This window comes from Crocuta crocuta, unplaced genomic scaffold, assembly GCF_008692635.1.
Source record: "Crocuta crocuta isolate KB4526 unplaced genomic scaffold, BGI_CrCroc_1.0 scaffold212, whole genome shotgun sequence".
In the NCBI taxonomy this organism is placed as follows: Eukaryota; Metazoa; Chordata; class Mammalia; order Carnivora; family Hyaenidae; genus Crocuta; species Crocuta crocuta.
The window spans coordinates 124,472-135,857 of NW_027528607.1; the positions used below are offsets into that span (position 1 = coordinate 124,472).

The following is an 11,386-nucleotide window of genomic DNA, read 5'->3' on the forward strand; positions in this document are numbered from 1 at the left end:
ATAATAGTTAAGCACAATTTATAAAACTTGGATTGGGGAGCAAGAAGTTACTTATTATATGGAACATTATGGGGAAAATTGAATTGATCTATTAACTATATGTCAGTTAAAAATGTTATGCCAATTTTATGTTATGCCAATGTCAAATTCTCTAAAGTTGACCACTGCACTAAACAGAGAGATAGAGATAAAGAAAAATGAGAGAGAGAGAAAGAGAGAGAAACAGAGAGGGAATTTGCAATAGCTACATTTAACAAATACAAATTTTAATAAGTTACAAAACTCAGTAGAAAAATTGGCAGAAGATTTAGATACTTCAAAAAGAGAACATATCAATAGGAAATATTCAAATGAAATGTTTGACATCAATTATGAGGAAAATGCAATTATAAACCACAGTGATTATACAACTCCAATTTAAAAATGGGCAGAAGACACATTTTTTTAAAGAAGACATACAGATGGCCAACAGACACATGAAAAGATGATCTAAATCATTAATCATCAGGGACATGCAAATCAAAACAATGAGATATCACCTCACAATGATATATCAACCATTTAACAATGGTTATAATAGAAAATAGAATAAATAACAAGTGTTGGCAAGGATGTAGAGAAAAAGGAACCTTCTTAAACTGTTGGTGGGAATAAAAACTGGTGCAACCACTCTGGAAAGCAGTATGAAGTTTCCTCAGAAAGTTAAAAATAAAACTACTCTATAATCCAGCAATTACAATACTAAATATTTACCCAAAGGATACAAAAATACTAATTCAAAGGGATAAACTCACCCCGATGTTTATAGCAGTATTATCTACGATAGCCAAATTATGGAAAAAAGCACAAATATCCATTGAATGATGAATGGATAAAGAAGATGTGAGAGTATACACACACACACACACACACACACACACACAATGGATTATTACTCAGCCATAAAAAGAATGAAATCTTGTCATTTGTAATGATGTGGATGGAGCTGGAGAGTATTATGTTAAGTGAAATAAGTCAGTCAGAGAAAGGCAACTATCATATGATTTCATTTGTACATGGAATTTAAGAAACAAACAAGTGAAAACGTCAGGGGAGGGAAGAGAGTCAAGCTAAGAAACAAACTCTTAATTACAGAGAACAAACAGATCGTTACTGGAGGAGAGGTGGGCAGGGGGACAGATTAAATGGGTGATAGGTAGTTAAGTAGGGCACCTGTGATGAGCTCTGGGTGTTGTATATAAGTGTTGAACCATTAAATTCTACACCTGAAAATAGTATTGTACTGCATGTTAACATAAACAAACAAACACATTCAATTGGTCAAAAAAGAGACTATATCTTATTTTATTACTATTAAATAAAATTTTTAAAATATAAGGAAGTGTATAATGCTAAGGTCAAAATTGAAGTCATTTTAGAGAACCATATGAAAGCCACTACATACTGGAAATGTCCTATAGTTGCATCTGCCAGTAAGATAGGTATACTTAAGATTTGTGCACTGTACTCTATACAAGTTATATTTCAATTTAAAGAAGAGGAATAACAACAACGACTTAATGAGAATGGTTGACAAAGCTGAATTTACTCATATGATTAGATCAGTGATTCTTCAAATCATTGGCCTTACTATCCAATTTACCCTATTAAATTTTACTAAAACTCTAAAGAGCTTTTGTTTATGTGGTGCATTTCTCTAAATATTATATGTTCAAAATTTAACATTTTGAAAGTTTATGTATTAATTTTTAAATAGCAATAATAAATCTATGTACCATAAAATATGTTTTTATGAAAAATAAGGAAATTTTGAATACAAAAATAGTAAGAAGAGCCATATTATTTTACATTTTTGCAAGTATTTTAATCCCTGGCTTAATAGACAAGAACTAGATTCTCAGATCTGCTTCTGCATGCAACCTGTTGAAGTATGTTGCTTTGTTTCATATTTATGAAGAAAATGTGACCTCACATAGATATATAGTTGTAATATGGAGGAGTTGAGATTTTAATACCTTTTTTAGTTAATTGTGAATATTCTTCTTTGATACTACACCCCAAATCGACAACAGGTGGGTTGTTTTCTAAAGATTAGTGCAATGTGTAATCTGAAAGCTTATCAATAAACTTCAGTACTCTGTTACATTAAGACCCATTGGTCTATAAGGGGCATCCATATTGGAAAAGAAGTTAAACTGTCACTATTTGCAGATGGCATGATATTACAGATGGAAAATCCTAAAGATGCCACAAAATACTACTAGAAGTAATAAATTAATTCTTTAAAATTATAGGGTACAAAGTTAATACCCAGAAATTAGTAGCATTTCTATATGCTAATAACAAATTACCAGAAAGAGAAATTTTTTAAAGACCCACAACACTGTTTTCAATTACACCAAAAAGAATGAAATACCTACAAATACACTAAACCAAAGAGGTGAAAAATCTGAACTCTGAATACTATCAAGCACTAATGGAATAAACTGAAGATGACACACAAAAGAATTGAAAGACATTTCATGCTCATGGATTGGAAGAATGAATATTGTTAAAATGCCCATACTACCCAAAGCAGTCTACAAATTCAGTGAAATACCCATTGAAATACCAACATTTTCCACAAACCTAGAACAAATAATCTTAAAGTTTATATGGAACCACAAAAGATGCTGAATAGCCAAAGCAGTCTTAAGAAAAACAAATCTGAAGTTATCACTATTTCAGATTTCAAGATATACTACAAAGCTAAGTAATCGAAAAAGTATGGTATTGGCACAAAGACACATAGATCAATGGAACAGAATAGAAAGCCCAGAAATAAACTCATGTTTCTATGGTCAATTCATCTATGACAAAGGAGGGAGCAATATGCAATGGGGAAATTCAATCTCTTCAATAAATGGTGTTGGGGAAACTGGATGGCTACATGCAAAAGAATGAAAGTGGACCACTTTCTTACACCATACACAAAAATAAATTCAAAATGGGATTAAAGACCTAAATGTAAGACTTGATACAATAAAAATCCTAGAAGTGAATACCAACAGTATTTTCTCTGACATTGGCCTTAACAACATTTTTCTAGACATGGCTTTTCAAGTGAGAGAAACAAAAGCAAAAATAAACTATTGGGACTACATCAAAGTAAAAAGCTTTTGCATAGTGAAGGAAACAACAGAACAAAAGGGCAGTCTACTTAATAGAAGAAGATATTTGCAAATTATATGTCTAGTAAAGGGTTAATATCTAAAATATATTAAGAACTCATACAATTCAACACCATAAAAAATGGACAGGAAACCTCAATAAACATTCTTCCAAAGAAGACATCCAGATAGCCAACAAACACATAAAAAGATGCTCAACATCACTAATCATCAAGGAACTGCAAATCAAAACCACAAAGAGATATCACCTCACACCTGTCAGATGACTAAAATCAAAAAAACAAAAATAACAAGTGTCAGTGAAGATATGGAGAAAAAGCAACCCTCATACACTGTGGGTGGGAATGCAAATTGGGGCAGCCACCATGGAAAACAGTATGTAGTATCCTCAAAAATCTAAAAATAGAATTGCCATATAATCCATTAATTTCACCACTGAAAACAGAAAAACTAACTTGAAAATATGTATGCATCCCTATATTTATTGCATCATTACTTACAGCAGTCAAGATATGAAGCAACTCTGGGGCGCTTGAGTGGCTTAGTCGGTTAAGTGTCTGACTTTCACTTAGGTCATGATCTCGCGGTTCGTGGGTTCGAGCCTCGCGTTGGGCTCTGTGCTGACTGCCAGCTCAGAACCTGGAGGCTGTTTCAGCCTGTGACTCCCTCTCTCTCTGACCCTCCCCTGCTCATGCTGTCTCTCTCTCTTTCTCCTAGAAATAAATAAAAAACATTAAGAAAAAAAAAGATATGAAGCAACTCCAATGTCCATTGATAGACAAATGGATAAAGAAAATGTGTGTGTGTTTGTATGTGTGTGTGTGTCTATACATGTGTGATAGGATATTACACAGCCATAAAAATGGATGAGATTGTACCATTTACCATAACATGGATAGATTTAAAGGGTACTATGTTAAGTGAATTAAGTCTAACTGGGAAAAACAATTACCATATGATTTCACTCATATGTGGAATCTAAAGAAACAAATGAAAACAGAGGAGATGTAGATGGTGTGGGTGGGTGAAGTAGTTGATGAAGATTAAAGAGTAGACTTATCATGATGAACACTGAGTAATGTATAAAATTGTATAAATTGCATAACTTAATGTATAAAATTGTATATCTGAAACTAACATAACACTGTATGTTAACTATACTGGAATTAAAATTAAAAACTTAAGAAAACAAGTGAATGAATAAATAGAAAGCAGAATCAGATCTATAAATACAGAGAGCAAACAAACTGCTTAAGTAATATAGTCATGACATTGTAATAGTGTTGTATAGTGACAGACACTAGCTATGATTATAGTGAGCGTAGCATAATATATAAACTTCATGTGTCAACTGTATCCAAAAAATGAAATAGGGGCACCTGGGTGGCTCAGTCTGTTGAACATCCAATATCTGATTTTAGCTCAGGTCATGATCCTAGGGTCATGGGTTTGAGCCCTGCATTGGACCCTGTGCTGAGCATGAGGCCTGCTTGAGATTTTCTCTCTTTCTCTCTCTCTCTCCCTCTGCCTCTCTCCTCTATTCACATGCTCCATCTCTCACTCTCTCTACAATAAAAATAAATAAATATAAATTTAAAAAGTAAAATAAATGGGAAAAATGGTCTATATTGAACTGGAATTAATCTTTACACATTCATCATCTTGTAACATCAAACATTTGCCATTTGGAAATATTGACTCATTGAATTACGCAGATCCTCCAAATGTTGACATAGTTTATTTTACAATAATAGTCACACACCATATGGACTTGGGAAAACTACTTGTATTTTGGTAAGAGGATGGAACTGAAAAGGGCAAATAATACTTTAATATTATTATGAATGTTGTGACTTCCTAGATTCCCCAAGATCTTGAGCCCTCAGAGGTCCATAGGCAACACCTAAACAAGTGTTGCATTAGATGTTCCAGAGATAAAGTGGAGGAAACTAGAGATAGGTCACTGATGATAAATGAGACAGAAAAGAGATATTATTGAACTGAGAGATTCTAGGGGAGAGACTATATCTAAGAAATTTTCACACCCCTGGTAGTTGTGAACATCATTGACAATGTCCATGGTATTCTTAATAAATAACTTTATTCAATAGAGAAAAAAACTTATATCAGTAAATGAGGAAAAATAAACCAATATAGAGAAACAGCATAGGTGTGTTGAGTCATATATTGCATTTATCATGATGTATAAATATACAGTGTATAGGGCTAACCTATATATTGTAAGCATTTTTTATTCTTAGTAAATTGGTCTGCAAACCTTTTTACAATATGATGTTTACTAAATGCCATTCTTTTAAAATCCATGACGGTCAGTTTTATCTGCATATTACCAGCCTAATTAATAAACTGAGTTTTAGTTTCAAAGATGGCCCAGGCTGAAAAATGTCCCGAAAAACCGTTTTGTTTCTTACCCAAAGGAAAGTTACAAACACAGAAAAGACAAATTTGTAATGAGCCCATATCAATTACCTGATTAAAATTGGTGATGGAGGAAAAAATAAGGGAAAAGTACTGGACTATAAATCCAGAATTAGCTATAAATATACCGACTATCATTGAAGGAAAAGATACTTTGGGATAAACTTGGAAAATATATGATACAACATATGAGTTAATGTATGATGTCACACATGAGTCTCTTCTTTGTTGTTTTTTCATTCATCTTCAACTAATTTCAGTTGTCCTGAATACCTGTACCTTTCTCACCCTTAAAGAGTTTTATGACACTGTCTCTGATCTGTTTGGTTTTTACTCCATAAACAATGGGGTTCAGTGTTGGGGGAAGAAGAAGATAAAGATTAGCTACAATTATGTGAAGAGAAGGGGGAATGATGTGTCCCCCAAAACGGTGAGTAAAGAAAGTGAAGAATGCTGGAACATAGGTGATGATGATGGCAGATATATGGGCAGTGCAGGTGCTAAAGGCCTTCTGCCGGGCATCTGCTGATGAAAGGCTGACCACTGCCCGAAGGATCATAGTGTAAGACACAGCTATACAGCAGATGTCAAACACTCCAATTAGGAGGGCAATTGTCAGACCATAGATGACATTGATCTTGATGCTGGCACAAGACAACTTCACTACTGACATGTGGTCACAGTATGTATGGGAGATAATATTACTTTGGCAAAAGGGCAAACGCTTGACCAAGATTGGGAAAGGAATCATCAACAGCACACCCCTCAGGAAGGTGGCAAGCCCAGCTTTAGCAATGATAGGGTTAGTGAGTATAGAAGCATATCGCAATGGGTAGCAAATGGCCACATAGCGGTCCAGAGCCATGAGCATGAGCACACCAGACTCCACACCTGTGAACCCATGGACAAAGAACATCTGGACTAAGCAAGCATTGAAGTTAATTTCCTTGAGATTGAACCAGAAGATGCAGAGTGCATTGGGTAGAGTAGTGGTGCAGGTAAAGAGGTCAATGATGGACAGCATGGCCAGAAAGAAATACATTGGGCGATGTAAGGACTCCTTCTGATGAATGAGGTACACTAGTCCAAGGTTTCCCACAAGAGAGATGGTATACATTGTACATAATGGGAGGGAGATCCATACATGTACTTTTTCTAGACCAGGAATTCCATTAAGAATAAAAGATTTGGGGGTGACATATGACTTGTTGGAAACCACCGTAACAAATTCAATAGAGGAGCTCTATGTATCCAGAAGAGGCTATGCTGAGGAGAAGGAATTAAGAAATAGAAATTTAATTCAGAATGTTTTTGAGAATGCAAATTAAATTTGGAATATAGTTACATTCATAATAGAACCAACAATTCTAAATAATTTTAACTATGAAAATGTACTATTTATTGAATAATACAATATTTTTAAAGTTTTATAAAGAATCTAAATGTAATTTTGAAGCCACAATTACCAAGTTCTGATTCTTTTTTGACATCAAATAGAAAAAACCGAGGCACAGAGATAGCAAATGATGTAAATGTCATAAAGCTAGATTCAGGGATAGAAATGATATTCATATATGACTTTAACATTCATGCAATCTCTTTTTTTTAAATAGTTTATTGTCAAGTTGGTTTCCATATAACACCCAGGGCTCATCCCCACAAGTGCTCTCCTCCATGTCCCCCCTTACCCTCCCTCCACCCCTGTCAGCCCTCAGTTTGTTCTCAGCATTCAAGAGTCTTTCATGGATTGCCTCTCATGTCTCTTTACCATGCATCTGGTTTAACAGAGTACATAGCTTATAACACCAAGTTATCATTATAACAAGGATAGGTTGAAGTTTGCTCATTACATTAATCTTGTGTGACAATATGTAATGGGAAGATTATGATGATATCATATAAGATCTTCTTCAAATATAGCTCTTTCCATACCAATCTTATGACTTACTGAGGTTTACTTTACTCTTGAAGCTCAGTTGCTCATCTATATTATGAGACTAATAATACCTACCTCAAGAGTTCTGAAAAATAATGTTTTGTTTTGTTTTGTTTTGTTATTTTACTCTTAGGTTAGTATTCTGGTGAACTGAATATCTTAATTTGAAATACAAGTGTAGATAGTACATGGCTATAAGATATAAGGATAGTGGCCATGAAAGTCAGTCTAATTTAATTGTCCCATGAAAGAGAAAAATAAGAAACCTCCCTTTCTCAAAAACCCTGTAATTCCCAAAGTAAATGGAGTCATCTATTTCCTGTCCATATCTCTGTTTTTACAGTTTTCTTGAGAAGCATATTCTCTCTCCTAGAATATGTCCACTCTCATTACCTCAAATATAGCCAACATGAAGGATGTTTTCCAAAAGTTAATTTTATAAGAAAATTATGTAACAATTGTTGTGTCCTCCTTCTAAATGCATGCTGGATATATCCATGGAAAATTTGAATTCAAGACTAAACTCATCACTTCAGCCTTTACCCCATGGCAAAATAGGTTCCATTTCTGAGTTTTGTCTTTTGGATAATGGTGTCATTATCTACCACATGATATACCAACATCTTTGTGATCTTCTCAGGTATTCTATTTCATCTTGGGTAAAATTCCTTTATAGCTCAAAGTGTTTCAGTTCCTACTCTGTTCAGGCCACTTCAGCATGTCTACTATCTGTCTTCTATTCTCAGACAAAACAAGCTTTCTATTTTAAAATCCAGAAATATTTCCAGTATCAGCCTTTTCTATCACCATTCTTACTGTCTTTTAAAGACCACCTGACTAGAGTGACTCAGTGGCTCAGTCTGTTAAGCATCTGACTTTGACTCAAATCTTGATCTCACAGTTTTTGAGTTCAAGTCTCACATTTTTTTAAATGTTTTATTTATTTCTGGGAGAGAGACAGCGTGAGCAGGGGAGGGTCAGAAAGAGAGGGAGACACAGAATCTGAAACAGGCTCCAGGCTCTGAGCTGGCTGTCAGCACAGAGCTGGACGTGGGGCTTGAACCCACAAACTGCGAGATCATGACCTGAGCCAAAGTCGGATGCTTAACCAACTGAGCCACCCAGGCTCCCCTTAAGTCTCACATTTTGAGCCCCTTTGGATGAGGCCCACTTCTCCCCCTCTCTCTCTATCCATTGCTTACTTGTGCCCCATCTCTCTCTCAAAAAAATAAATAAATAAATAAATAAATAAATAGAAAATAGAAAAATAAAGACCACTTAGGTAAATCCACCTATTTCTTGATTTTGACACTTGTATTTTTCAAATCAAATTTGTCCTATAGCATAATTTTGAAGACCATTTCACTCACTCCTTAATAATCTTCAGTGTTTTCTCATCAAGTTGAGGGCAGGATTCAACTTGGCATGAGATTTAATAAAGTAAAATTTAGGTCTTATCCTCTCTTTCCGTTTTATTTCTTTCTGATTCCTAAGCACCCAAAAGTGGTCTGGTTTGGGCAAGAAATTATATGGTCATTGTATCCTAGAATTTCATGCTTAAACTTTGGTAGACTACATTTCAATCCTACAAATACTTCAAGTTTATGTTGTCTTTGCTCAGTTTATTTCCCTTATTTGAAAATCTCTCTGCCATGTACTTACCTTGAGAAGTCTTCGTTGAACATTGAATCCTCCCTCCCTTCCTTCCTTCTTTCCTTCCTTTTCTCTTTTTTCAAGTTTTTATTTAAATCCCAGTTAGTTAATGTACAGTATAATACTAGTTTCAGATGTAGAATTTAGTGGTTCATCACTTACATAAACACTCAGTGCTCATCACAAGTGCTATTCTTAATACTCATCGCCCATTTAAACCATCCCCCTCCCCCCAACCTTCCCTCTAGCAATGCTCAGTTGGTTCTCTCTGGTTAAGTTTGTTTTATGGATTGTCTCTCTTTTTTCCCCCTTATATTCATCTGTTTTGTTTCTTCATTTAAAGAATCCTGTGCATCCTGAAGTTCAGCGTTAGCTATTTTGACTAAATTCCCTGACTCAGATACAAAATGTTCAATTTGCTTCCCAAAGCTATTAGTGATTAATTCAGAGTGAAATCCAAGTTTTTCTAGCTCATACTTCACATCTGTTCCACTAAAACGAAATCCTTTAAAAGGGTAACAAGCAGTAGATCAGTGAACTGTTTCCTCATTTACTTGTTTTTGTATTTATTTGTTTGCTTGTTTCTATGGAGGAATATGAGGTTTCATGTTTTTAACTTGGGGCCTCTATAGTTCCTTCTTCTTATAATTTCTCCCTACCCAGCACTCCAACCATCTTTCACATGAAGGTGGGTGGGATGATTTATACTTTCTCTTTCAAAGGGAGAGGTAATTTGGTTACAAGTACCCTTCAGACTTACCCTAGAACTCCCCTGCTTCCTTATTTTACCTGTGGTTCTAGGGAATTAATGAAACAGAAAATAGGAAAAGATTGAAAGTACAATAATCACAAAAATAAAGGAAGATAAATTCACCACAAGGAGGTTTTCATTCAGTCTTGCATTTAGCCTTTTCCAATGCAAGAGACAAAGCAACACACTGTACTACCAAAAGCATATTATGTCATATATGCTGCACCAAACCACCACACATCAACTATAATTTCTCTTCCTTTCTTGATAACAATAGGCTCCATTACCTGGTTCAGTTGTCTAAGCCTCCAGGATCTGATGGGAAGTACAGTGATTGATGCCATCACTGCTGCTTCTGTGTTTCCTCATCCCACGCTGGGCAGCCATTTGACCCAAAGTGTGTGCAGCACCCATTGTTGTCTCTGGCTGTTTAAAACAGAAAATGACCTCCTTTATATTATCACTTGATCCCAGCCCCTAGAAAAATCAGGATGAATCAGGTACTGCTTAGGACCTAGGAAGGCCAAGAAGCCTTGCTTTTTCACTTTCTTCTTTCCATGCTGTGCTTCTCCAGAAGAGAAGGCTTGCAGACAACAATCGTTGTTGTTTTGTTTTAGGAATTTAGGGTCTGGAACACAGAATAAAATCCTATCAGGCATTTGAAGAACCCTCTCCATGATCTCCTGGAGAAGAATGTCAAGAAGAAGCTAGATCCAGAAAAGGGAGTTCTAGATTCTTTGAGAATATTTCAACATTTTTTGTTATTGTCTTGAAATGTTTTCCTGATGTCTAATTCAATTTTTTAGTGTTTTTAATTTATTTTTGAAAGAGAGAGCATGAGTGGGGAAGGGGCAGAGAGATAGGAGGACAGAGGATCCGAGGTAGGCTCCGCACTGACAGCAGTGAGCCCAATGCAGAGCTTGAACTCAAGAACTATGAGATCACGACCCCAGTCAAAGTCAGATGCTTAACAGACTGAGCCACCCAAGTGCCCCCAAATTCAATATTTTAGTGACAAGATGGTGTTGTCACTAAGTATTTCAAGGCTAAATATTTCAAGCTATGGACCCTAAATTAATTTAAACAATCCTATTTGTTAAATTTTTAAAATTTCCATTAAACATCCACCATGTATCAGGCAATAAATACTTTGGCTATTAGCGTAAGGCCTGTCTGTGCCTCTATTCTGGTTCTTTCAGGTTTACCTTGTACATAAACAGCCAGCTTGCACACCAACTCAGATATTTACTCACTTGCCTTCAGGAAAAGCAGCAGCAATACCATTTGGTTGTCAATTTTACCTATTTAAATATATTTATCTACTAATTTAAACTCACTTATGAATTTAATTACATTCCTGTAATGAGTCTACCAATTCAATATTATCATACCCATTTTCTCTAACCAGGATTCCGTAGGTTTCACAGCATGCTGCAT

General features: G+C 35.2%; 1 protein-coding gene across 1 annotated transcript; it reads right to left on the minus strand.

Annotated features, from left to right (window-relative positions):
* Window positions 1-5,865: 5,865 nt before the first annotated feature.
* Window positions 5,866-11,386, minus strand: LOC144223824 (olfactory receptor 52N5-like). The gene is made up of 3 exons (XM_077754603.1): window positions 11,341-11,386; window positions 9,988-9,995; window positions 5,866-6,852 (listed from the first exon to the last, which is right to left on the minus strand). Exons 1-3 carry the CDS (start codon window positions 11,384-11,386, stop codon window positions 5,866-5,868), a joined length of 1,041 nt encoding a protein of 346 aa, XP_077610729.1.

Excerpts from the sequence above, each read along its gene's own strand:
- LOC144223824 (XM_077754603.1), bottom strand. The coding sequence starts at position 11,386 with ATGCAGCATGCTGTGAAACCTACGGAATCCTGGTTAGAGAAAATGG.